The 26,728-nt window shown below is 38.1% G+C and overlaps 5 protein-coding genes across 8 annotated transcripts; 3 read left to right on the top strand and 2 right to left on the bottom strand.

The window, feature by feature from the left end:
* The first annotated feature begins 638 nt into the window (after positions 1-638).
* Positions 639-9,885, top strand: LOC100875377 (glucose dehydrogenase [FAD, quinone]). 4 transcript variants are annotated; one of them, XM_076540279.1, is made up of 7 exons: positions 639-1,696; positions 1,792-2,061; positions 3,531-4,310; positions 4,374-4,729; positions 4,798-5,127; positions 5,593-5,927; positions 7,248-9,885. In XM_076540279.1, exons 2-7 carry the CDS (start codon positions 1,949-1,951, stop codon positions 7,611-7,613), a joined length of 2,280 nt encoding a protein of 759 aa, XP_076396394.1. In that variant the 5' UTR covers positions 639-1,696; positions 1,792-1,948; the 3' UTR covers positions 7,614-9,885. The 4 variants fall into 4 exon arrangements, with proteins under 4 accessions (XP_076396394.1, XP_076396395.1, XP_076396396.1 ...); XM_076540280.1 differs by having other exon boundaries at positions 639-2,061; positions 3,531-3,714; positions 3,796-4,310; XM_076540281.1 differs by having other exon boundaries at positions 639-1,984; positions 3,796-4,310.
* Positions 8,183-12,530, bottom strand: LOC100875487 (uncharacterized). The gene is made up of 8 exons (XM_012285938.2): positions 10,855-12,530; positions 10,584-10,712; positions 9,375-9,515; positions 9,190-9,318; positions 8,794-9,054; positions 8,644-8,739; positions 8,520-8,591; positions 8,183-8,448 (listed from the first exon to the last, which is right to left on the bottom strand). Exons 1-8 carry the CDS (start codon positions 10,982-10,984, stop codon positions 8,369-8,371), a joined length of 1,038 nt encoding a protein of 345 aa, XP_012141328.2. The 5' UTR covers positions 10,985-12,530; the 3' UTR covers positions 8,183-8,368.
* A 1,501-nt stretch (positions 12,531-14,031) lies between these two features.
* On the bottom strand, positions 14,032-20,769 carry LOC100875601 (uncharacterized). Its single transcript, XM_012285936.2, has 7 exons — positions 20,586-20,769; positions 17,235-17,393; positions 16,919-17,050; positions 15,894-16,031; positions 15,532-15,804; positions 14,994-15,137; positions 14,032-14,558 (listed from the first exon to the last, which is right to left on the bottom strand). The coding sequence occupies exons 1-7, from the start codon at positions 20,695-20,697 to the stop codon at positions 14,491-14,493; spliced, it is 1,026 nt and encodes a 341-aa protein (XP_012141326.2). The 5' UTR covers positions 20,698-20,769; the 3' UTR covers positions 14,032-14,490.
* Positions 20,770-22,343: 1,574 nt separating this feature from the next.
* On the top strand, positions 22,344-26,471 carry LOC100875713 (prion-like-(Q/N-rich) domain-bearing protein 25). The gene is made up of 8 exons (XM_003703612.3): positions 22,344-22,556; positions 22,617-22,766; positions 23,155-23,283; positions 23,341-23,484; positions 24,063-24,179; positions 24,250-25,865; positions 25,930-25,993; positions 26,241-26,471. The coding sequence occupies exons 1-6, from the start codon at positions 22,493-22,495 to the stop codon at positions 24,309-24,311; spliced, it is 666 nt and encodes a 221-aa protein (XP_003703660.1). The 5' UTR covers positions 22,344-22,492; the 3' UTR covers positions 24,312-25,865; positions 25,930-25,993; positions 26,241-26,471.
* Positions 25,931-26,419, top strand: mRpL51 (mitochondrial ribosomal protein L51). The gene has a single exon (XM_076540636.1). It carries the CDS (start codon positions 25,931-25,933, stop codon positions 26,417-26,419), a length of 489 nt encoding a protein of 162 aa, XP_076396751.1.
* Positions 26,472-26,728: the final 257 nt, after the last annotated feature.

The raw sequence follows: 26,728 nt of genomic DNA, 5'->3' as shown, positions 1-26,728 counted from the left end.
AAACCGAACGTTTCGCGGCGGTGGAGGATGAAACGCGACCACCAGTCACGTTCGCCGGATGCAGCGCGAATGGAGGGTTGGTCTTGCGCGGCAGCGCGCTCGCGCGGTCATCCGGTAAACTGACAGGCCACCCCTGAAAGACCTCCGAACTGCCAGCCTCCCCATACCGCCCTTCTAGGGCTGCGCGCGCGACCGAATTTGCTCTCTTGCCCTGCTGCTGTTGCCGCTGCTTCAGCCTCTGCTATCTCCGGCGCCGCCGATGCGCTCTACTTCCCGATGCCCATTCGATACTCTACCCAAAGAACTTTCCCACGGGAACCTGCTACTTTTCTCGCGAATTTACTCTTTCGTCTCCTATGTGTTCGAATGACCGTTTGACCCCGTGAATCGTCTCGGAAATGACGTATCCTAGGAGAGCAACACCCCGTCGGAAGCTATTCACCATGACCTAGCGCACCGGCTAAAAGGTCTTCCGCTTAGCTCCGTAATTCTTCTCGGCAACTTTGGTCGTTTGCGAGAAAACGACTTTTTTAGTAGATTTTCAAAATTGTTTGCCCACTGATGAACTCGAGCCGGAAGTTTCTAAAGCTTCCTCGGAGAGGGGTTGAATTACTTTCCTGGATTCTTGCGATTCCCTGTGAAACTTGTAACGGGGAATTACTTTTTTATGTTTTCGTAGTAAAGTACACGGAATAGGGCTCCAGTAATATTATCTACCGTAAATGGACGTAATCTCACCGCTAATGACTGAGAATTAAGTGAAACGTTTCAAATTTTCTTCAACCGCTGATGAAGTGCTTATATTCTCTTTCTTTGGTAAAATTAATATTTCGATCCTTCGAGATTCCCGCGTTACTTTTTCTGTTCTATAATTAAATTCCGGTGATTGCGAGCTGAGTTTACATTCTTAATTGAAATTTGCGTGGGATGCGAGGACGTATTTCTGAGGTAATTGACTTAACGAACTAAAAACGTTGTCCGAGGGTCGTTTTACAGAGTTTGTTAATTTTGTATTGTTGCGCGTTAAAATCGGAGCTGCCAGCGTCATCTCGTGACGACTGGCAGAGGCAGCCTTCGAAAATTATTTTTCTCGTAAAATAAACAAATTTACGTCTAATAAATTCACGTCTGCTCAACGCGTCATTAAAAGCTTTGATTAATAAAATTTATAGCAGTCGATTTTGTGCATGAACGAAAGTTCCGTGCAGTAAACGAGCGTTCACCGATCGAGCGTGCATTAATCAAGCATATATTATAAATCCACAATTCATTTCAACGTGTAAAATAAAAACGATGCAATCAAAGAAAGGTTGTTTTGAAACTTTTTATTTCTTTCTGTTTCATTTCTGATTGAAGGAACCTTGTTATTTAGACTGCAACCGCCGTCTAGCGATGAAGCAGTGAACTACCATGCTGAGCACATTTGATTCAATTTTAATTTGCATTGACTCGTAAACAAGTACATTGTGTAACAAAAACATTGTTTTATCGAATGAATTCATTGAGATAGAGTTAGTGTAAATACCTGATAATTGGTGACAACTTCCAGCGACAAAAACATGAAAGTAACTCAAGGAACAGACAAAAGTCCAAGTTGCTGACCTTACGAATTTTTTAGTATTTATGTATACGTTTGAGAGTACTAGTAACAAAGTAAACGACTTATTTTATAAACTTGCCTCTAGGGAGAATGAAGGTCTGAATTAAACGTCATGTCTCGAACGAAGAGATCTTGTTTCATACGTTACATTGAATAATTGTTAAATGTTCTAATCCCCGTTTTTATTCAAGAAAAGTGATGTATACAAAATTTCATACAATATTGACGCAAGAAAAAATCAAGCTCTCTGAACTAAACTTTGCATACGTTTTCAAAGAGCTCTAAAGATCTACAAGATCATTTCTCATTTTTCTAACAGAGAGTCATAAGCATAGATGACATTTGAGTATGCAAAGAAATGCGTCCTTCTGCTTCATCGCATCGGTAAATATTTTGCAATTACCTGCACGGGCCACTGACGCAATATTCGACGCCCTACTTTTGTTAATGCAGCAACTTCGGTATGACCCGCAGATTTTCGATCTTCACTTCGAAACTTTGTACACTTGATTTAAAAATAACTTTATTCAAGAACCATACAAATCTGTAAAGAATTACACTTTGTAAAGAATCATAAATCTGCATGGTATGATAAGTGTGACGACAGATTACAATTTGCCAATAGTGCGTTAATCGGTTTAACATTGTTTCGTTAATGAACACCCATTGTCACTTCGACTACGCCTTTCACTTCGATATTCGTGCATCGCAAGAATATACTTCCCGACACAGATACATATGCTTAACTTCATTAATTTTTCTGCTATCAAGGATGATGATGCAGTTTTCACGGTCGCTAACGACTCTCCAGGCGGAGGAGATAAAAACCGAGTAACAAGGAAATCTCGAGCTATTTCTGTTCTAAAACATTCTTCATATGGTTTGATTAAAACATTTCTCATGTATGATCTGACTGAAACATTCTACATGTGGTTTGACTAAAACATTCCTCATGTGTGATCTGACTAAAACATTCTTCATATGTGATCTTATTAAAACATTCCTCATATGTGATCTGATTAAAACATTCTTCATATGTGATTTGACTAAAACATTCCTCATATATGATCTGACTGAAACATTCTTCATATGTGATTTGACTAAAACATTCCTCATATGTGATTTGATTAAAACATTCCTCATATGTGATTTGCCTAAAACATTCCACATATGTGATCTAACTAAAACATTCCTCATATGTGATCTGATTAAAACATTCTTCATATATGATCTAACTAAAACATTCCACATATGTGATCTGACTAAAACATTCTTCATATATGATCTGATTAAAACATTCTTCATATATGATCTGACTAAAACATTCCACATATGTGATCTGACTAAAATATTCTTCATTTTTGATCTGACTAAAACATTCTACATATATGATTTGATTAAAACATTCCACATATGTGATCTAACTAAAACATTCCTCATATGTGATCTGACTAAAACATTCTTCATATATGATCTGACTGAAACATTCCTCATATGTGATCTGACTAAAACATTCCACATATGTGATCTGACTAAAACATTCTTCATATATGATCTAACTAAAACATTCCACATATGTGATCTAACTAAAACATTCCTCATATGTGATCTGATTAAAACATTCTTCATATATGATCTGACTAAAACATTCTTCATATGATCTAACTAAAACATTCTACATATGTGATCTGACTAAAACATTCTTCATATATGATCTAACTATATTCCTCATATGTGATCTGACTAAAACATTCTTCATATGATCTAACTAATTGTAAAACATTCCACATATGATCTGACTAAACATTCAAAGAGTTCATTAACTAAAACACCCGTCATTGACATTGACACTGAATCTACGATAAAAATTCGTGAACCCATAAAACTTTCATCGACACCTATCGATCGCATAATTGATATTCGCCTCCAGGCTTCATTCGGCTGCGTCACAACCTTGGCCGTATCAAGAATTCCAGGTGCCTCTATCGCCACCGATCGCGTCGATCTCGAATCACAGAGGCCACAGACGATGGGAGGCGGCTCCCGCAAGCGTTTGGTCAGATTCGAGTCAGAAGCCGCCAAGTGAATCCGCGACATGTGATTTTTCGCGTCGAGTTATCTTTTGCATTTTTCACTCGTTTCTTTCAAGTGGAATCATGCTGAGATCTCTAACGACGATTCTGTTGGTGTCCCAGGTGCAGTGCATCTTCACTCCCGCGATCCTAGACACGATATACCAGTTCGTTTCCCCGTTCTGGACGGCGTCCTACGACCTGGTGTCCGACGAGACCCCGGACAAGGAGTACGATTTTATCGTGATAGGAGCCGGCTCCGCGGGCTCCGTGCTGACGAACCGACTAACGGAGAACTCGGAATGGAAGGTGCTGTTACTGGAAGAGGGCAAGGACGAGATTTTTCTCACGGACATACCCTTGCTGGCTCCCATACTGCACATCACCGATTACGTCCGATTATACAAGAGCGAACCGAAGAAAGACGGTTATTGTTTGTCAATGAATGACGGTCGTTGCAACATGGCGGCGGGCAAAGCGGTCGGAGGCACCTCGGTGGTGAACTTCATGATCTATTCCAGGGGATCGCCCAGCGACTACGACGGCTGGGTCGCGCAGGGCAATCCAGGGTGGAGCTATCGCGACGTGCTGCCCTACTTCAAGAAGTCCGAGAACTGTCTACTGGATCTGGACGCTAGGTAAACAGTTTTGTTCAAAATTGACGATGTGAGCTAACCGAGAAAGCAACTTAATACTGTCAGATTTCATGGTCACGGAGGATATCTGGACGTCACCACCGCCCCGTACAGCTCTCCTCTGAGAGAATGTTTTCTCCGAGCGGGCGAAGAGCTGGGATATGACGTAACCGATTACAACTCGGGCCAGCCGATCGGCTTCTCGACCGTGCAGGTCCACCAACGGAACGGTCACAGGTTCAGTGCCAACAAGGCTTTCTTACGACCCATTCGCGACCGCCCGAATTTCCATCTGTCGAAACTGTCCAGAGCTACGAGGATCGTGATCGACAGGGAAACAAAGACCGCCGTGGGTGTTGAGTTTATTAAAAATAACAGAAGATGGTTCGTCGCTGCGAGGAAAGAAGTCGTTCTCTCGGCAGGTGATGCGCCTCTAATCAAGATGATTATACGTCATTTCGAATGTATGAATACGTTCATGTTTATTCAGGCACGCTGCAGTCGCCGCAGCTGTTGATGCTCTCCGGAATAGGGCCCCAGGCGCATTTGAAGTCCGTGGGCATCGAGGCGATCGAGGATCTTCCGGTCGGATACAATCTTCAAGATCACGTCAGCATGTCGGCGTTGACGTTCCTCGTGAACGAGAGCGTCACTATTGTGGAGCCGCGCTTGGCTTCCAATTTGGCGAACACCTTCGATTACTTCGTGAAAGGAACGGGACCTCTGACGGTGCCCGGTGGCGCCGAATGTGTCGCCTTCATGGATACCACACGGGATCCAAAGGTTAGACGGAAGCGGACTTGGAAAAGGCGACAAGAAGGTGCGTTTGTCGAATTAACACTTTGATGTTGGACATGTTTAAGGTTGGACATGATTGCTGGACCTGTTAGTGTCCACATGTGAGGCTACTGGTTTTTGGCCTACACTCTTTGTGTGTTGATCGATTAGATACTTTCATAATTAACGCGGAGGAAAAATATTAAATTGGCTGTCACGTTTGCTTAAATGTCACTGTAGTTTTCGTTTGGATTTAAAGTTCCTTTAAATTAGAAACTTCTAAAACATTGCTCCTGATGACATTTGACTATGTAAACGAGCGGCCATGAATTAAATCCGTTGTTTTCATTCGTTCGTCTATGTCGAAATATTCCGTGACTTAGCACAAAGTTTCCTTAAATTAATTCTTCGGAGACATTGCCCCCGGCGACGTTTGACTGTGTAATCATAAAATGATGTCCGTCACATTTGAAGCAACTATCGTTGACTGTATCATCTGTCCTTCCAGCGCCAAATATCACATCCATAGTACTTCCGGATTATTTGAACAACTCGAAAGGGAGTGCACCCGATATCGAGTTGGTTCTGGGAATAAGCGCCCTAACTGGAGATATATCGGGCAGTTACAGAGGACTCCTCGGTCTGACAGATGAATTCTACAAAGAGGTGTTCGGTGCTTACGAAGGATTCGACGCCTTCTCCGTTGTCCCCATACTTTTACAACCGAAAAGTAGGGGAAGAATCACCTTGAGATCTTCCGACCCACTCGACCAGCCTAGCTTCGAGATAAATTACTACGATCAGGAGGACGACCTCAGAACCATGGTTCGAGGCATTAAACAGGTATTTTCGAATGTACACAGTCTATTTTTTGGTCCATGACACCTTGAACTGTTTGGACTTGGGACGCACTTGAGACGCACATTATGTCATCGATTTTATTCGAATTAATAAGCTTTGGGAGTTCTAGTCTAATTGCATAATGATTGATACTAAATTAAGTAAACTTTTGCTTATCTGTTTTAACTTCACTGCCTTGTCGTGACGCACTCATGACGCACTCATGACGCACACTATGTTATTAATTTATTCGAAATAATAAGCTTTAGGAGTTCTAGTCTTATAGCATAATGATTGATACTAAATTAAGTAAACTTTTGCTTATCTGTTTTAACTCCACTGCCTTGGCGTGACGCACTCATGACGCACACTGCGTCATTAATTTTATTCAAATTAATACGCCTCAGGAGTTCAAGTTCAATAGCATAACAATTGATACTAAATTGACTAAATTTTTGTTTGTCTGTTTTAACTCCACTGCCTTGGCGTGACGCACTCATGACGCACACTACGTTATTAATTTTATTCGAATTATTATGCTTTAGGAGTTCAAGTTCAATAGCATAACAGTTGATACTAAATTGACTAAATTTTTGTTTGTCTGTTTGAACCTTATTGTCCTGTCGTGACTCACTCATGACGCACTCATGACGCACACCACGTCATAAATTTTACTTGAATTAATACATTTCAGGGGTTCAAGTCTAATAGCACAACGATTGCTACTAAATTGACACAATATTTTCTTTGTATGTTTTAACCCTCTGTCCTATCGTGACGCACTCATGACGCACTCATGACGCACACCACGTCATAAATTTTACTTGAATTAATACATTTCAGGGGTTCAAGTCTAATAGCACAACGATTGCTACTAAATTGACACAATATTTTCTTTGTATGTTTTAACCCCCTGTCCTATCGTGACGCACTCATGACGCACTCATGACGCACACCACGTCATAAATTTTACTCGAATCAATACATTCCAGGGGTTCAAATCTAATAGCACAACGATTGATACTAAATTGACACAATATATTTTTGTACGTTTTAACCCCATGCTCTATCGTGACGCACTCGTGACGCACATGTGCAATCTGATAAGACTCCTACTTTCACAGCAACTGAATTCTTGACTGAATTTTAATTCTGACCTCTATTATGATCATCAAGGAACACGTCATCAAGGTGCTTAACACATTAACTTTCTCTAACATTATACCAACAATTAGCTAATCGTGAAGCAACTGTCTTGACACCCGTCCAAAGTCCGCCAACTAAATGAACAAACAGTCCAACCAAATGAAGTAATCGTTGCAGGCTCTACGAGTCGTATCTACCAAAGCCTTCAAACGATACAACGCGACCCTGCTGCCAGTAGCCTTCCCAGGATGCAAGGATGTTCCGTTCGCCAGCGATCCCTATTGGGCCTGCGTTGCCCGCCACGTGTCCACGACCCTGGGTCACTTCGCTGGCACGTGCAAGATGGCTCCCAGGGAGAAGTCGGGCGTGGTGGACCACAGGTTACGAGTGCACGGGATCAATGGTCTGAGGGTCGTCGACGCTAGCGTAATGCCGACCATAGTAACCGGTCACACGAACGCGCCTGTTTATATGATCGCTGAAAAGGCTGCGGATTTGATTAAGGAGGACTGGAGACTTCTTTCACGCAACTCGTTTTTTTAGTGTACAGTGTGGATGTTTGTAGAATATAAGTGTTGATACTTGATAGATGTTCGTAGGCGACAAGTGTAGTTATGCGATAGATGTTTTTAGAATATAAGTGTTCATATCTGATAGATGTTCCAAGACAACAAGTGTAGTTATTTGATAGATGTTTTTAGAATATAAGTGTTCATATTTGATAGATGTTGCAAGGCAACAAGTGTAGTTATTTGATAGATGTTTGTAGAATATAAGTGTGTAGATATTTGGTACATGTTCGTTGAATGTACTTGTAAGTGTATTTGATAGTTGTTCGTAGAAGATGAGTGTGTAGATATTCGATAGATGTTCGTAGAATATACTTGTAAGTGTAGATATTTGATACATGTTTGTAGACTACAAGTGTAGATATTTGATATATGTTCGTAGACTACAAGTGTAGATATTTGATACATGTTCGTAGACTACAAGTGTAGATATTTGATACATGTTCGTAGAAACAAGTGTAGATATTTGATACACGTTCGTAGACTACAAGAGTAGATATTCAAAAGTCATTCAAGAATCGTGGATGCTCGAGAGAAGACAGCTTTCAAGTCGATACGTATATTTTAGTACAAATAGTCCACTGACGCGGCAGGTTACAAATGAACATAATAAATATGGACTAAGTCTGATCTAAGAGTGGATCTTTGGTAGCGCGTGAAACGTATTTACAACGGATCCTTCTTAAATAAATACGTAATGAAGCGTGATTTAACCTATCATAGTCCTATTTATATCACTATACTTGCAAGTGTCGCTACACTCGTCACAACAACCAGTATCCGGATCCCTTGCCAAGCCATGGAAGCCGCTGCAAATGAATGTCAACGTTAAGATCTGGAACGACAGTTCCGGGGAAACTAAAGAACAACAATGCACTACCGTTTTCACTGTAACGAATACAATCGCGCAAATTCGCCGTCATCGTGTAATCCTTGGCGCACGCACAGTAACCTACAAAAACATGCAAATCAAACATTGCCTCTCACAATTTTTCACAATTTACCGTTCACGCAATCGACGTTCATCACTTCGTTCGAACTGGAGTCCCTGTACGTCTCCGTGACGCATTCCGTGTGCGTCAAACACCGCTGGTTCAGTCCTGCAAACGATATTCGTTAATCGAATTCGAGGGATATTACTGGAGGTCGCTCACCGATGTCGTTCAGACAGATGGATCCGCGTTGATGCCAGTTCTCCACGCATCTGCATTTGCCATCGGGTCCGCACTTGGTGTTGTCCAGGAATAGCACGCACTGCGAGTCCTCTTGACACGGTTCGCCCACAGAGTCCGCGGCTTTCAGACACCGCTTACCGTCGCTCGACATCACGTGGTCCACTTTGCACAAGCACTTCTCGATGCATCTCGAATTCTCCGTCACGCACTCGTAGTCGTTCGAGCATTTGTCACCCAGCTCTAGAAACAAGTTTATTTGGTTAAAGACTTATTTGGTTAAAGATTGATTTGGAGGCAGCTAGATTAACTGATTGATTTATTTTGTCGTTTGGCCCTCGACTGCTATAATCATTGCAGCTAGAGAGCAGTATTTACCTGCACTGGGTATGCATCCGTCATTACGCGGGTTCGGATGGTAATTCAAAGTGCAGACACAAAACCCAGTCACGCAGTAACTGTTCTTGATGTAGCAGTTGTGATGCGACTGGCAGACCTTACCCAGACCTAAGAAACGGAAGCGTTAAACCAGCCCGTCTCGATTACAAGGATGAAACACTCACCCACGGACTCGTAACACCTCCCCTCCTCGTAGTGGGAGCCGTCGGAGCACTGGCAGATATTTTGCCGACACTCGGAATACGGCGCAAAGGTGACCTGACACTGGACGTCCACCTCGCAGGGATCCCCGATAGCGCTCGCCACTGCAAATTTCAAATTTTTCGCGTGGGAAATACGGAGGATTTTCGTGCTCGAGCGACACGCTCCAGGAGACGGGAGACCGTGAGAAAGGGACGAGGAAGATCGCGGAATCACGTTTCCGAGGTCGCCGACCGATTCTAACTCTACGATGATTAATCGGGGCCTTTCTGGAGCACGAGCTCGTTCAACGAGCTTGAGGGTGTTAACGAGAAAATTACTGCTCGGAAATTTTGGTAATCGGTCGATTCGTGTGGAGAGATAGCCTTGACACTAAAACTACCGAATGACCGCTCTACAAGTTTCTTGTTACAGTTTTGTTGAAGTATATTTCTTGATTTTCATGAAGATAAAAAATAAATGTGTGTACTAATTCATGTTTCGTTTGCTTATTTATCTTTTAACTTCATTTTAAGTACACATTATAAATTATTATTATAAATTATATAATTTGTTGAACTGATTCTTCTGATATGTGCATTGACCTCCATTAAAATGAAGAATTAATGTGTACACAAATTTATGTTTTATCGTTTGCTTATTTGTCTTTTAATTTCATTTTAAGTACACATTATACGCCTTCTTATAAATTATATAATTTATAGAACTGATTTTTCTGATATCTACATTGACCTCCATTAAAATGAAGAATTAATGTGTACACAAAATGTTTTGTCATTTGCTATTTATCTTTTAACTTCATTTTAAGTACACATTATACGCCTTCTTATAAATTATATAATTTATAGAACGGGTTCTTCTGATATCTACATTGACCCCCATTAAAATGAAGAATTAATGTGTAGACAAAATGTTTTGTCATTTACTATTTATCTTTTAACTTCATTTTAAGTACACATTATACGCCTTCTTATAAATTATATAATTTATAGAACGGTTTCTTCTAATATCTGCATTGACCTCCATCAAAATGAAGAATTAATGTGTACACAAAATGTTTTGTCATTTGCTTATTTATCTTTTAACATCAAATTAAGTATACATTATGTGCCGGTAGGTTTACTGTTAAGAGCGACTATTTTTATATCGTAATCTTTTTAAAGACGAATTACCTTTGAGGCACTCCACGTGCGTGCGATTCCTGAAGACGATATAATCCTCTTTGCACAAACAGGCTTGCTGGTTCCAGCAATAAGCGTTCCTCATGCAATCGTCGTCGTATCGGCACTTTGCCAAGGTCTCTGTAAAATCCGTATTTTGCTTTGTACCTGGCGAATTTTCATTTCCTCGTTTCTAGCGTTTACCACTCTTACTAGCGTCTATTCTATCGAATCTATCGGCCTAATTCTACCTATCTAGTTTGTACGCATCGCGAATACGTACGAGGAGGCGGTGTTCGGTCGCTGCATCGAAACCACGAGGAGGGTGGATCGTTGACGTAGATGGTCGCGCAGACGGTGACAGGCACGAGGACCAACAGCCTCGAGAACCCGACCACCGTCCTCGGCGTCATCCTCGTGCGGTTCGAACGTCTTCCTCTCGGTGTTCCATCGAGAGATCGAATCCGATGCTCGTCATTCCCGAGGATCTTGCCGCTAGTCCACTGCTTTACGATCTTCAACGTTCAGCCTCTATCGGCGTCACGTCAGATTCGATGGCATTGTTACACTCGGTCGCACCCACTTGCGATTATCGAACGCTTCGACCGATTAATTCCTCTTTTCCTTCCTCTTTTTTTATTTCGGATTACTGCGTGAAACAAACTCCGTTGCCGTTGTTACCCGAGTTTATCGATCGCGTTCGAATTGGGTTAAAACGCGGTCGCCCTAATATCGATCAAGTTCAGCCTGGTAACCGAACTCGGTTAACCGACCACCTTTTTTAACGCAGATCATCTGTGCTAATTGTTTTTGTTGAATTACCCGGATATGTGGATGCGTAACCGATGACGAACCGTTCGGTTACAGGCTGATTCATCTAACTGTGCACACAGTTAGATTAGATAGTATCTACTTTTATCCAGATACGGAGGTCTCTGCATTTGTAATAAAATGTGAAGCTTGACTTATTTGAAATTATTATTTAATGTACGATGAATGGTCTAAGTATCGTGTGACGCTTAATGTATCATCTTACATGCTTAGAGCACGTAACATTATAGCTAGAACACTTCGTATCGTTATTGACCGACTATGCATTTTTATTGCTACTCATTGCAATTTGCTTTATTAAACAAATTTTATTGCTTGACAGTGAATTTCATATCTGGATAAGAAACTAACGTGGCAAAATCGATATGACCCTTCGTGCTGACAGAAAAATTGACATAGAAAAATCGTCGTATTGACAAAGAAAAAAAACAGTGACGACCCAGTTACCTTCGAGTGTAATTAGCAAAGTAATAGATCCAATTAGAACCAGCTCGCGAACTCCGTTATTACACGCACGTTTAGCATCCTCGAGCGAACATAATCTTCGTTTCGCAGGTGACGAGTTTTCGGATCGATCGGCAAGATTAGCGTGCTTCCATAGTTTCGAGCTATTACGCAACGAAGCTGGCACGTACCAACGCAAAAGCTGTCATTACGTATTGCGTTGGACTCCCATTGTCGCTCAAAACTCGCGGCACCCAGAGATTTCAATGCCCGTAATTTTGTGAAACGACCGCTATCGCGTTTAATCGCTGAGTCAACGAAATTTTACTCGTTCATCGTTGCGTAACGATGCAAATGCTATCTTCGACTTAGAGAAACGCGTTTAATTAGAATCTGAAGTTCATTGTTTGCGCGTGTGACTTTAGAGCTCCAGTGCCACGCTTTGTTCGACCGAAATAGAAGCTCGAACCCTTGTTCTTTAATTATGCGCGCCGACATTCACCTAACTGTGAGAACCAGTAGCGTAGATCCGGCCTGCTTCCCCACGAAAGAAAGGATCACTCGGTCATGAAGACTCCTTAGAAATACGCTTTATCGATCTACCGCGACTACAACGAAATATTACACGAAAATTCGACGAGGAACCTTGCTGTCTAGTTTCACGGAAACCCTTCTATCTAAAAGATCTGTTATCTTAAAGATTCTTATCGTAGCTCAAAACGCACGTGGCAACACTAAAACACCTAACACATCTACCTCTGAGGCATCACAGTGAATTTTTGGATTGACAAGCAAGTAACATAACTAACAGTAATATAATTAAAACTGAGAACGATAAAAGAGACCGTATAACGATTTAAAATAAAAACGAAGTGATCGTGAGACTCACGTCTACGGAGCAGATGCTCGTGCTGTCCGTGCGCGGCGACGACTGCACTCCGAACGACGAGGCAGAGACCGATCGACAGCGCAAGACCTCCCATCGGGAGACGATCCACCAAGCCCGCCATCTTCGCCGTTTTTTCCTACCTTCTTCCCTCTACCTTGCCTATTTTTCTCACGATTCGCACTAAATTCACCAAAGAATCTTCCTCGTGTCACGCCTAGTTTACGACTGTCCTAACGTTTCTCAACCGCCTTTATCTAATCAGTCTTGATAACCGGCCAGTGCAACGAACCGTTTGTTCTCCCGATCGGCACTGAAATCACGTCGTACTCGCGTGTCGAAAGGCGTGTCACCGGGAATTTTAAGGACGTCATTTAGCGAACAAAACTGACGGGCCTCAGGTGCTTTTTGGCGCCAATTTTGACGTACAATGTTCTTGCGTTCTTTTTTACTTCTTAACTTTACTCTCGCTTTCGGTATACTTTTCGTATTCTTGCGTTTAGAGATCGCTGAGTAGGAGAAGTTGATGATGCGTAGTTTATTAGAAATTAAAAACTTTGACTGACTACTTATGTGCATCCTTGTACATCTTGCATTTTTTCGTATTTTAGAAACGAAACCGTTCATGCATTTGACAGGAGTTCCTCGAAGATGCATAGTTTAATAAAAATTAAAAATTTTGAGCGTCTACGAACATTCACATACATCTTGTATTTTTTTTAAATTTAAGAAACCGTTCATATGACAAGTACTCGAAGATGTGTAGTTTATTAAAAATTAAAAATTTTGAGCATCTTCGAACATTGACATACATCTTGCATTTTTTTTAAATTTAAGAAACCGTAGAATATGACAAGCACTTGAAGATGCATAGTTTATTAAAAATTAAAAATTTTGAGCATCTATAAACATTCACATACATCTTGCATTTTTTTTAAATTTAAGAAATCGTTCATATGACAAGTACTTGAAGATGTATAGTTTATTAAAAATTAAAAAGTTTGACTATCTACGAACATTCACATACATCTTGTATTTTTTTAAAATTTAAGAAACCGTTCATATGACAAGTACTGGAAGATGTATAGTTTATTAAAAATTAAAAAGTTTGACCATCTATAAACATTGACATACATCTTCCCTTCTTTTCGAATTCAAGAAACCGTTCACATAACAAGTACTCAAAAAAAAAATTAATAAAAATGAAAAACTTTAAGCGACAAACATTTACATACATCTTCCCTTCTCATTAAATATGACAAGTATTAAAAGAAAATTTTGATGAACAAACACGACAAGTACTTGAAGAAAGTTTATTAAAAACAACAATAGAACAAATCCTTAAAGACATAAAAGAAAAAAAGAAAATCATCGAATCCGCTAGAAAGAAAAATACGACCCTGAGAGTGGAGATTCGTGGGAAACAATACTTCCGAGTATCTACGAATCTAGTTACAAAAAGTAAAACTACAACCTTGAATTGGCACTTGATCGCTCAACGATCTTTAATTGCAAACCGATCGCTCGTAGTTTAAGTACTTGTTCGCACAGAGTTTTCGCGAGCCTTGGCAGCGCGTTTCGAGCGCGGTAATCGCGTGCGTGTCGGAGGAAGTCTTTAAACGCTTCGATGCAGCCGACGTTGCCACTCGGCGCGTAATCCTGTACACTCGCGACGACACCCGACGCTACTGTTCAATTTTTTTCGCTTTCGAGTCGTGTTTCAGCGTCGAAGCTGACGGTGGAAATTTGTTTAATGCTTTAGCGGGTGGAGAACAAGATGGCGGCTGCGAGGAGTAATAGTGCTGGAGATTCCATCGTTGGGGTTCCTGAAAAATGCATAATTTCTTGTTAAGGGAGAATATATTAATCCTTTGCATTCCTATATTTTTATTTTCCTTTGCATCTTATAAATAGTTCAGATAGATGAATATATTTTATTCAAGTACTGATTTAGAATATGTATATGATTATGATATGTTTAGAATTATTTTAATGTTTATAATAAAATTACTACTCTGTTGTAACATTATTAAAACATTAATAAATATAATACTATTTAATATTTATAATAAATGAAAAGTTTGTCACATACTACAAACTGTGTTATTTTAATGAGAGCATCTTCCTTGATCTTTTCTTTAAATTCCAGAGCTGGTACGTAATGATACAGAATAATAATAATATAGAAATTAAGGAGTGCAAAGGGTAAAACATAAATGAGAATATAAATATTAAATAGATGTTGTGAGAATCTCGTTTACCTTCGCTCACGCATTTATCCCCTTCCCTCGAAAAATTTTCAGCGCACGTGCAAATGTTGTGCGAGCATCTCACCGCTTTCGTCGCGTTTTCGCTTTCGTTCGCTTGGTAGCACTCGTACGTGTTGCCGCAGACTTCGTCAAGTCCTGCAAATCAGATTCGTCGGAAAATAATTTGTTAGCGAAAATAAAAGTGCACCCTTAGAAAAGTACCCTTAGACAAATACCCTTAGAAGAGTACCCTTAGAAAAGTGCACCCTTAGAAAAGAAAATTGCACCCTTGGAAAAGTGTGCCCTCAGAAAAGTGTACCTTCAGAAAAGAAAACTGTATCCTTGGAAAAGAACACCCTTAAAAAAGTGCACCCTTAGAAAAGAAAATTGCACCCTTGAAAAAGTGTACCTTCAGAAAAGTGTACCTTTAGAAAAGAAAACTGTACCCTTGGAAAAGCACACCCTTACAAAAGTGCACCCTTAGAAAAGAAAACTATTCCCTCAGAAAAGTGTACCCCTAGAAAAGTATTCCCTCACAAAACACAAATACCTTTATCGACATAACACTGTTGCACCCCGACCTCAAAATGGAACTTCTCCCGACACCGACACTTCCCATCAACGCACAGCGAGTCTACAAACGTTTCATTGCATTGCACATGCTCGGTGCAGTTCTGAAAAATTTCCCTAGCGACAGGTAGACACTTTTCCTTGCTCTCGCTAAGAACAGTAGCGGCCGGACAGTTACAGATCTTGTCTTCGTTGCACACAGCACCTTCCACATGAGCGCACTCTTCGTCAACCGTGCACGCTGCCTCGAGATCTGCAAAAATTTCACCAATTTTGATTTTGAAGAGACTTTAAGACTTCTCGTAAAGAAGTCTTAGAGCAGCTATCGTCTCTCTCAATTACCTATCGTCTTGTAGCAAGCGTTCTCCGTGAAGTGGTATCCGACTAGGCAGGTACATTGGCCAGATTGGCAGGTGGTGTTCTGGGAGAATGAGAGGCACTGCGTGTTGTCGATGCAGGGGTAGTCGATTGCTTTGGCCTCTGAAATTTAGGAAAATGAGAGTTATGTGGGGGTTAAGACAGGTGGAGGTCAAGATCAAGTCATATGGAAGTCAAGAACAAGGACATGTGGAGGTCAAGATTAAGGGCATGTGGAGGTCAAGATTGAGATGTGTGGAGGTCAAGATTGAGATGTGTGGAGGTCAAGATTGAGATGTGTGGAGGTCAAGATTGAGATGTGTGGAGGTCAAGATTGAGATGTGTGGAGGTCAAGATTAGGACATGTGTAGGTGAAGATTAGGACATGTGGAGGTCCAGATTAGGACATGTGTAGGTCAAGATTAGGACATGTGGAGGTCAAGATCAAGTCATATGGAAGTCAAGATCAAGGACATGTGGAGGTCAAGATTAAGGACATGTGGAGGCCAAGATCAAGGACATGTGGAGGTTAAGATTAAGGACATATGGAGGTCAAGATTGAGATGTGTGGAGGTCAAGATTGGGACATGTGAAGGTTGAGATTGACACATGTGGAGGTCAAGATTAGGACATGTGGAGGTCAAGATTGGGATGTATGGAGGTCAAGATCAAGTCATATGGAAGTCAAGATCGAGGACATGTGGATATGAAGATCAAGACATATGAAGGTCAAGATCAAGTCATATGAATATCAAGATCAAGACATGTGAATATCAAGATTAAGACATATGGATATCATCAAGATCAAGACATGTGGATATCAAGATTAAGACATATGGATATCATCAAGATCAAGTCACATAGATATCATCAAAATCAAGACACATGGATATGAAGATCACATGGTCGTATCAAGATCATATCAAGACTAATGTGATCATACATGTAATATGTTGTAATCATATGAATATCATATTGAGATCACATTATACAAATAACTTTAAACTTACTTTGAAGACACGATTTCTTGCTGCTGGACAAAATATAACCCTTCAGACACTCACACCGGCTCGCCGTCGTATTACAGAAGGAATTATTCCAAGCGCAATCGTGCTGCACCTTGCAAGTTTGATAAATCGCTACTGCAAAATGAATACTCAAGTTATTTCATCCGCAACACCCAGTCTCGTTACCCAAACCATTATTTTTCCTTCAGTGCAAGAAGTTTTATTAGTTTAATCTTCGAAGGTTCTAAGTCATTTTTAATTTCATTCATTCGAAAAATACATAGATCATTTGTATGAAAGAGAAATGAAGAATTTTTACCCGCGCTCCGGTTGGTCTGATGCATCAGCTCCGCGCTAGAGCAGTTCTTGATCGTAGTACCATCATTACACACGCAAAATCCATTTCTACACGAGGCGTTTTTCATAGAGTTGTACGAAACAATGCAGCCTTGGGAATCGCTGCAAGGAATCGCCGGATCTGAAAGTACATCGCATTTGCTGTAGACCGTAACATGCCATAATACAGTTTGTAACAATTTCTGACATCGATTTTCTGTCTTATTACGTCTAACAAGTTTTACTCTTAAATAATAGTATTGCGCTATTGCATGTATGTTTTCAGTATACAAGGTGTCACTCAGTGTTTTATTAGCAGTGTTCGGTAATAAAAATTATGCCAAAATGGTGACTCCATAATGGGGGCTCCATAAGAAAATGGAGGCTCTATAACAAAATGGAGGCTCCATAAGAAAATGGAGCCTCAACCAATATTTTGTCTCAGGAAAAAGTTGTTCAGAGTCACCCTACTTATAGCTTTTTGGCTCTTGCAGTAATTGTGGAACACCCTGTATATTTTTATTACTGTTTTAAAATGTGTTATACTAAATAGACATGAGTGAAGTCGCAGTACTGTGACATGTAGGTATATTTTTATTATACAAGGTGTCCCACAGTGTTTCTTGCTAATAACTCAAAAATGGAGCCTCAACCTATATTTTGTCTGAGGAAAAAGTTGTTCAAAATCACCCTATATACTCCTTTTTGGCTCTTGCAGTAATTGTGCAACACCCCATATGTTTTTACTGCTGTTTTAAAATATTTCATACTAAATAGACATGAGTGAAGTCGCAGTACTGTGACATAATTATATTTTTATTATACAAGGTGTCCCACAGTGTTTCTTGCTAATAACTCAAAAATGGAGCCTCAACCTATATTTTGTCTGAGGAAAAAGTTGTTCAGAATCACCCTATATACTCCTCTTTGGCTCTTGCAGTAATTGTGCAACACCCCATATGTTTTTACTACTGTTTTAAAATATTTCATCCTAAATAGACATGCATGAAGTTGCAGTACTGTGACATAATTATATTTTTATTACATATGTGTGAAATGTGAACTTGTCTGAATTGTATCATTAATAATAAAATATATTATCAAGTCTCATTATTTATTATAAACCTTCTAAGATATTTATTATGATTCTTCTAAGAGATTTGATTTGTTCTAAAATATTTGATCATCTTCCAAAAGACGATTCTTTTAAGAAATTCATTATTATTCTTCATTTTTAAAAAATGTATTTAAGGATTTAAATATTAAATTCTATGATGAAAGGTTTCTAAAATTTCTCAGAAGAATTTTTATTTATAATAAGACAACTTTATAAGACACAAGACGACTTTTGTGTCTAACTATATGTGTCCTGTCAACATAAACAGTATCTTCTTTTATACTAGCAAGAAGAAAGGTCGTCTTTATTTTGAAACGAAGCATGTCGATCCTACTCTGTTAAACGGGAACGTTTCTAAACATACCACGTTCCACGGAAGCAATGGAATTATGCCGATACGTCGATTATCTCTAAATTGACATTAAATCAATCGTTTAACGGCTCTCGGTTAACCATTTCGGGAGATACGGACGTTAATGTACTCGGATATATCCGACACGGAAATGGTTTCGAAAGAACAGCAGTGGTTTCGCGAAATCGTAAACGAGAAATGCCTATCTGTTGTAGTCATGCCTTCGCAACGATAAGTGTAATTAGGCTTGTTACGAACGTAATACGTCGACCTTTCGAATCCTCGTATTTTATGGAGATTTCCATGATGCTCGAGATGATGATATTTCATGCATTTTTCAATGCCATTCGAAATGATTTTATTTTATGTTTCTTTTTTAATGATGTTCGATATGATTGTATTTTATGTACATTTGAATGCTGTTCGAAATGATTGGATTTTATGTTCTTTTTTAATTATGTTCGAAATGAATGTATTTTATGTTTCTTTTTAATGATGTTCGATGTGATTGTATTTTATGTACATTTGAATGCTGTTCGAAATGATTGTATTTTATGTTCTTTTTTAATTATGTTCGAAATGAATGTATTTTATGTTTCTTTTTTAATGATGTTCGATGTGATTGTATTTTATGTACATTTGAATGCTGTTCGAAATGATTGTATTTTATGTTCTTTTTTAATTATGTTCGAAATGAATGTATTTTATGTTTTTTTCTATGATGTTCGAAATGATTTTATTTTATGCTTTTTTCTATGATGTTCGAAATAAGTTTATTTTATGTTTTTTTTTTTAATGATGTTCAAAATGATTGTAATTTATGTTTTTTTTTTAATGATGTTCGAAATCATTGTATTTTATGTTCTTTTTTTAATGATGTTCAAAATGATTGTAATTTATGTTTTTTTTTTTAATGATGTTCGAAATCATTGTATTTTATGTTCCTTTTTTTAATGCTGTTCAAAATGATTATATTTTATGCATTTTTAAATGATGTTCAAAATGGTGGTACTTTATGTATAATTTAATGATGTTTAAATATACATAAAATACTATCATTTTGAACATGTCTGAAATTCATATATAAAAATTATTGAAATATACATAAATGATTAATTTTAATGAAACACATAAATGATGTTCAAATACACAGAAAATACTATCATTTCAAAACTTTCGAAACTCATATGTGAAAATCACTGAAACAAACATAAATAATAAATTTTCATGAAACACATGAATGTTCAAAAATATATAAAATCCTTCCAAAAGTACCAAAAATTGAAATATTCACAGACAAACATTTGAAACAACTACAAATATAATAAATTTGAATCCTAATATAATAAACTTGAATCCTACTATAATAAACTTGAATCCTACTATAATAAACTTGAATCCTACTATAATAAATTTGAATCCTAATATAATAAACTTGAATCCTAATATAATAAATTTAAATCCTAATATAATAAACTTGAATCCTGAAATAATGAACTTGAATCCTAATATAATAAACTTGAATCCTAATATAATAAACTTGAATCCTAAAATAATAAACTTGAATCCTAATATAATAAATTTGAATCCTACTATAATAAACTTGTATCCTAATATAATAAACTTGAATCCTAACACAATAAATTTGAATTCCAACACAATAAATTTCAAACCAACTCCAATAAAAACGAGAATGAAGCGCGTACAGAATCACCGAAACGAGTCGCAATTAATCAAACGCCAACGAAATCGAAACAAGAACGAAATCGCATTTCAACACAATTTCGATTTCAGCGTAGAATAACAGCGTCGATTAATAATAGTCTGTTAACTCGATATCGATTACACATATGTTCGAAGCTTACCGAAACGTTGGTCGAGCGCGTAACAGAAGACCGCGAAAAGAACAAGAGAAGCCAGAGGCCTGCTTATATTCTCGGAGACGATCATCGTTAATAACTCACGGTGTTCGCGCATTCGGTTGCAAACTGCGAAATATCGGTTCGCGATCGAGCGTCGATAGCACGCGACTGACGAACGCTGAGCACGAACCGTGCTTTACCATATTCTCCTACCATCCTGATTTTCTTGTTGGCTACAGCCGACGCTTGGGACTCGCGCATTAACGTTTACTGTGAATTCAAATTTCTGGAGAAAAATTTTTAGGGAGACCTTACAAGTTTATTTTGAAAGAATTTCATTTACTATTTCTGTAAAACAATTTTAAAAGAGAAATTGACTATTCAAGTTTCAGAAAAGAAGTTGACCTTTCAAGGTTCAGAAAAGAAATTGACCTTTCAGGTTTCAAAAAAGAAATTGACTATTCAAGTTTCAAAAAAGAAATTGACTATTCAAGTTTCAAAAAAGAAATTGACTATTCAAGTTTCAAAAAAGAAACTAACTATTCAAGTTTCAAAAAAGAAACTAACTATTCAAGTTTTAAAAAAGAAATTGACCTTTCAAGTTTTAAAAAAGAAATTGACTATTCAAGTTTCAAAAAGGAAACTGACCTTTCAAGTTTCAAAAGAGAAATTGACTATTCAAGTTTTCAAAAAAGAAATTGACCTTTCAAGTTTCAAAAAAGAAATTGACTATTCAAGTTTCAAAAAAGAAACTGACCTTTCAAGTTTCAAAAGAGAAATTGACTATTCAAGTTTTCAAAAAAGAAGTTGACCGTTCAAGTTTCAAAAGAGAAATTGACCTTTCAAGTTTCAAAAAAAAAGTTGACCTTTCAAGTTTCAAAAAAGAAATTGACCACTCAAGTTTCAAAAAAGAAATTGACCACTCAAGTTTCAAAAAAGAAATTGACTATTCAAGTTTCAAAAAAGAAATTGACCTTTCAAGTTTTAAAAAAGAAATTGATCTTTCAAATTTCAAAAAAGAAATTGACCATACAATTTCAAAGAAAAATTAGTCATGCAATTTCATTTAAAAGTTTTATAAAAGAAATTCAAAGAAAAATTGATCATGCAACTTCATTTAAAACTTGAATATAAAAATTTCAAAAAAACAATTGATCATGCAACTTCATTTAAATCTTGAATACAAAAAATCTCAAAGAAAAATTGATCATGCAGTTTCATTCAAAACTTAAATATAAAAATTCAACAAAAAAATTGATCATATAACTTCATTTAAAACTTGAACAAAAAAATTGAAGAAATAAATTGATCATATAATTTCATTTAGAACTTCAATAAAAAAATTTCAAACAAAAATTGATCATGTATCTTCATTTTAAACTTGAATAAAAAAATTGATCATACAACTTCATTCAAAACTTGAGCAAAAAAAATTGAAAAATTAAATTGATCATATAATTTCATTTAGAACTTCAATAAAAAAATTTCAAACAAAAATTGATCATGTAACTTCATTTTAAACTTGAATAAAAAAATTGATCATACAACTTCATTCAAAACTTGAATAAAAAAAATAGATCATACAACTTCATTCAAAGCTTCAATAAAAAAATTCAAAAAAGAAATTGATCACATAACTTCATCTAAAACTTGATTAAAAAAGTACAGTTCAACCCAGAAACCAGTAAAGACCAAGAGCACTGAATCCATCATAAACGATAATCGTAAGACTGTTTATATTAAACTCACCTCTGATTCACCACGCTAGATATACCTATCAGAGATAAGTGAGATAACGAGTACGATAGTAAGGCGTGCATTGCGCAGCGTTTCAGTTTTCGAAAACGTACGTTCACAACCGCTCGCGTTTCGAGCGTCACTTTCTTGCTATTCCTCTGTTTCGCACAAAAATGAAGAGTGTTTACCAGTTGGTACTATTAACCGCCATCTTCGGTTGCGTCGCGAGCTATACACGTGAGTGACTCATTTTGGTGCAAGAAATTCTTTGTGAAAGTGTGTCTTTCTGTTTTGTAGAGATCTTGGAAGAGTACGGGACGACGAGGATCGGTGAGAGATGCGAGAGGGACCGGAATTGTATCAGGCACGCTTACTGCAGGGCGCAGATGACTTGCCTCTGCGACCCGTATTACTCACCGACGCTCGATAAGACTATGTGCATCGCTAGTGAGTACCCGACAGGTTTATTATTACGGAGGGCAATACCTTTAGAATCTTAAAAAATTACAAAATTTTTGTTTGTATAAAATGTTAGTGTATCTTAAAAATAGTCTCAAAATTTTCAAGCGAAATACAGTGCGGAGGCACAGGATCGTCATAGTTCCGGCATTTTGAAATATTTTGCAAAACAGAAAATATTAATAGGCAATAGTTATAACAAATTATACCTGCAATTTCGAAAATGCAAAACAAAGGTGTCCCATACAAAAAAATTCACAAACCAGCTTATTTTCATCTGTCTAAAGGTATTGCCCTTAATCTGGTATTCACCTCTTCAGTACAATAAATCGAGCAATCGTTCGACAACAAATGAAACAAATTTTTATTCCAACAGGCGCCGGATTGAATTGCGCCAACGACCAGGCGTGTGAAACAATGACGAACGCGGAGTGCAAGCAAGGAGCGTGCGCCTGCAAGGACTCCTTCATGCAGGACATTCGGAACTCGTCGAACTGTATCAGAAGTAATTGACTCGAGCCGATAGATTCGATGACATAGTTATGACACGTATGGTTTGCAGGACCCGTGAAGGAGGAAGATCTTTGTCAACGGAACGACGACTGTCAGGACGCGATGGGAAGAGCGATGTGCATCAATGGACGCTGTCGATGCATCACGTCGTATCACTTCGCGAACGAGACCGGCAAATGCGTGCAGACACGATGTAATGATTTTCGGAGATTAACTCCTTTCCGTACTTTGACGAGTCTCACTCATGACGCACTTATAGCTTAAGAGGGCGTCATTCTCATTTTTTCTGCGTCTCTATTGAAGTAAATGGGAAAAAGGTGGTCTCACATGAGGTACCTTTTCTGGAGAACCAGAGCACCTGCATGTACGTCCAAGGTACCAAATTAAAGCTAAGGAGATGGCCGACAATGTGAGTGAAGTGGATTTTTTTTGTAAGCCTTCATTTTTTTTTGTAAACACTTCAAGCCTGACAACTTACCTCAACGGTCACACTTATGGCCAGTTTAAAAAAAATTGAAGGCCTACAAAAAAAATCCACTTCACTCGGATTGTCGGCCATCTCCTTAGCTTTAATTTGGTACCTTGGGCGTACACGTAGGTGCTCTGGTTCTCTAGAAAAAGTACCTTATGTGAGACCATCTTTTTCCCATTTACTTCAATGGAGACGCGTGCGCAGAAAAAATGAGAATGACGTCCCCCTTAAATAAATGGCACGGGAAGGGGTTAAGTAATGATTAGGATGATATAGCTGATTGGTAAACGCGTTTCCAGTTTTGTACAACGCGTGCAGCGGGGACTACGAGTGTGTCGACTTCGAGAATGAATTCGTCCTTCAGTGTAGGAACGGAGCGTGCGTCTGTAAGGAAGGCGAGCCTGGGTGCAGCGGAGGTTAATTAGAATTAATTGTTTCGTCGCTATTTTGTTTGGACGACTTCTTTACTCTTTTGCTTGGTTTCAGCTTCGTATGCGGTCGCTGGAGTCGGTGTGGTACTTTCGTTCTTCCTGCAGAGACTGATTTAAGACGAACAAACTTTATTTACATGAATGTCATTTTTCATTTCGTGATGAACGAAATTGCTGCCCCTGTCGAATGCAGTGAGGGTACTTAGAATGAAAGTAAATTCATTCCGTGTAAATACTTGAACTCGGAAGATAAAGTAACTCGTCTTCCCTTGTTTGTATATCTATTTGTAATAATTGACAAAAATATAATTTATTCAATACATGAAATGTCGATTTACATCTCGTCGTAAACAGTAAATAAATGTATTTATATGAACGTTAAGAAATTGTGTGCATTGCTTCCCTTCATACTAAAGTACGGAATTTTGGAAAAAGGGAGCAGCGCCATCTAGCGGACGGGGTTCCGCGGCGACTATTAGTAACAGGAGCGCAGAAAAGTATAAGAGGTATACCAGGAGTAAGAGGTATCCTGCTACTGCGCATGCGCGCCGCCATGCACGACGCCATGCGTGGTAGGAGGTATATGCATGCGCAGTGGGATGCGCGGTAGCATGCATAATGGCGCTAGCCCCACCTCTTCAACATGGCGTCGACTCATACGAGTACCAGCTTTGAAAAATAATTACTAATTACCAACGATTAATTTACGAGTTTTTATGATTGAATAAATTAATACAATTTATTAGCAATCTCCCTATATAAATTTTATCAGGATTTTAATCGAGAATGAGGTAGAAAATATTTTTACAGTGCACCTACCATCGAAATATTTAAAGAAATATCAACTAATTACCTGCAATTAAAATCTTAGCAAATGTCATATCAGAAAATAGATAATAAATTGAAAATCATTTTCCGATCATAAAAGTTTATAAATTGTACTTGAAAAAAGAGTAATTAATTATTTTTAATCACTAATACTATTGACCGCCATTTTGGAGTGACGTCACTCGACTGTACTGCGTACGCGCGCAATTGCGCGGGAAACCTCTTATTTTAGCGAATACCTCCTCGTTTTTCTGCGATCCTGCTACCAGGAGCAGCCGAAAAGCGCCGTCCGCTAGATGGCGCTGTTCAAATTCTAACTTTGCGGCAAATTTAACCTACGGGTTCTAGATTGCAATAGTAATGAACTTCAATATTTATAAACATAAATCCGATATTCCAGAAATTAACAGTAGTGTAAATTTGTTAATAATTTAGCAAATATCAAATTAATTGTAACGTCAGCACTGCATTTACAGGTGGTCAGTTTTTTTTTGTGGGTTACCTTCTACGTATTGTGTGAAGTAGTGCACTTATACTCTTACTATTAGATACGTAGTGCGGAAACAGAAATTATGGTTTAATGAATAATAGAAATTTTAATATACCGTCAATCGTATAAATTTACCGATTTAGACATTCTTATTAAAACGTCATCTGTCTCTGAAGCGAATACCGTATTTTCGAACTTACTGCAGTGATTTCCACAGATGAGGTTATGTTCAGGTTGTGCTAAATTTTTCTCTCAGTCTAAATGAAATAAATTGATTTCATTGATGAAATATTTGAAAGGATTTAGACGAGATTATTCATATTTTACTACGTAATATAAATATTGAATAAAAGGTGAGTTTCTACACGTTAAGATAAAACGATATTGTATACTAATCATATAATTATGAATATTTAGCATGTCGTGGTTCGTGAAAACAATACACACAACTGTTAATGCTTGGGTACCACAGCTGACATCGGTACGATTTCGTTATCACGCGGATAAACTAGCTAAAGGTCCTCTGTTAAGACGTTATGGTTACATTGATCCTCTTGAAAATTTGAGAGGACTCTTACCTCGTACAGATAACAGAGTAGTACAGTTGCCAGTGTACAGACCAAAGGATGCTTGGAGCGAAAAGAGAGCTCTATTTGGACAAAATGATTATATAGATATTCTAGGCTCAGATAAGCTTCATCCTACAAAAATTTTGTATAATGTTCCAGCATGGTTAAGAGGTGTTGGTGGAAACGAGTATCAAGTATTGTTAAGGAAACGTAAGATGTTGAAACGCGGTATATTCCCTATAGCCAGACCAAGTAGATGGAGGGATTTAAATAAGAGAATCAAATACCTGTACAAATTCTTGAACCGTAAAACTAGAACTCATCGAAGCGCTCAGTAATGCATTTAAATACTTGTAAAAATATGTAAAATATATGTTGTGGTAACTTGAATACGTTTGTTCTTTATTTAACATAAAGTCCTTGGATAACAATAATGAGTATACACACTGTAGCAAAATATAAAACAACGAATTTATTTGTTGACAAATAATTATTATTAATCGGATAAACAATTTATATGTAAGCGTGAAACAGTGTAAATACTTTCCTGTTTAAATACTTGTTATCGATGCTTATTGTAAAAACATGAGTGATCGCGTATATGTATATACAATTAAGCGTAAAATGATTATAGATACACTTCCAAC

Source organism: Megachile rotundata, chromosome 15, assembly GCF_050947335.1.
Source record: "Megachile rotundata isolate GNS110a chromosome 15, iyMegRotu1, whole genome shotgun sequence".
In the NCBI taxonomy this organism is placed as follows: Eukaryota; Metazoa; Arthropoda; class Insecta; order Hymenoptera; family Megachilidae; genus Megachile; species Megachile rotundata.
This window is presented reverse-complemented; position numbering and strand designations above follow the sequence as displayed.

Bases quoted from the DNA above. Each gene is read 5' to 3' on its own strand.
- LOC100875487 (XM_012285938.2), bottom strand. From the start codon at position 10,984: ATGACGCCGAGGACGGTGGTCGGGTTCTCGAGGCTGTTGGTCCTCGTG. The intron at 9,055-9,189 runs GTAAATACTGCT...ACTTGTTTCTAG, and splicing joins CGGATGCATACCCAGTGCAG to AGCTGGGTGACAAATGCTCG. The intron at 8,449-8,519 runs GTAGTGCATTGT...ATTCATTTGCAG, and splicing joins TATTCGTTACAGTGAAAACG to CGGCTTCCATGGCTTGGCAA.
- LOC100875601 (XM_012285936.2), bottom strand. From the start codon at position 20,697: ATGCGCGAACACCGTGAGTTATTAACGATGATCGTCTCCGAGAATATA. The intron at 17,394-20,585 runs GTAAGCTTCGAA...ATGTACTTTCAG, and splicing joins CGCGCTCGACCAACGTTTCG to ATCCGGCGATTCCTTGCAGC. The intron at 16,032-16,918 runs GTAAGTTTAAAG...CCTAAATTTCAG, and splicing joins CAAGAAATCGTGTCTTCAAA to AGGCCAAAGCAATCGACTAC.
- LOC100875377 (XM_076540279.1), top strand. From the start codon at position 1,949: ATGCAAAGAAATGCGTCCTTCTGCTTCATCGCATCGGTAAATATTTTG. The intron at 2,062-3,530 runs GTATGACCCGCA...ATTCGCCTCCAG, and splicing joins TTGTTAATGCAGCAACTTCG to GCTTCATTCGGCTGCGTCAC. The intron at 5,928-7,247 runs GTATTTTCGAAT...TAATCGTTGCAG, and splicing joins TGGTTCGAGGCATTAAACAG to GCTCTACGAGTCGTATCTAC.
- mRpL51 (XM_076540636.1), top strand. From the start codon at position 25,931: ATGTCGTGGTTCGTGAAAACAATACACACAACTGTTAATGCTTGGGTA.
- LOC100875713 (XM_003703612.3), top strand. From the start codon at position 22,493: ATGAAGAGTGTTTACCAGTTGGTACTATTAACCGCCATCTTCGGTTGC. The intron at 22,557-22,616 runs GTGAGTGACTCA...TCTGTTTTGTAG, and splicing joins TTGCGTCGCGAGCTATACAC to AGATCTTGGAAGAGTACGGG. The intron at 22,767-23,154 runs GTGAGTACCCGA...TTATTCCAACAG, and splicing joins TAAGACTATGTGCATCGCTA to GCGCCGGATTGAATTGCGCC.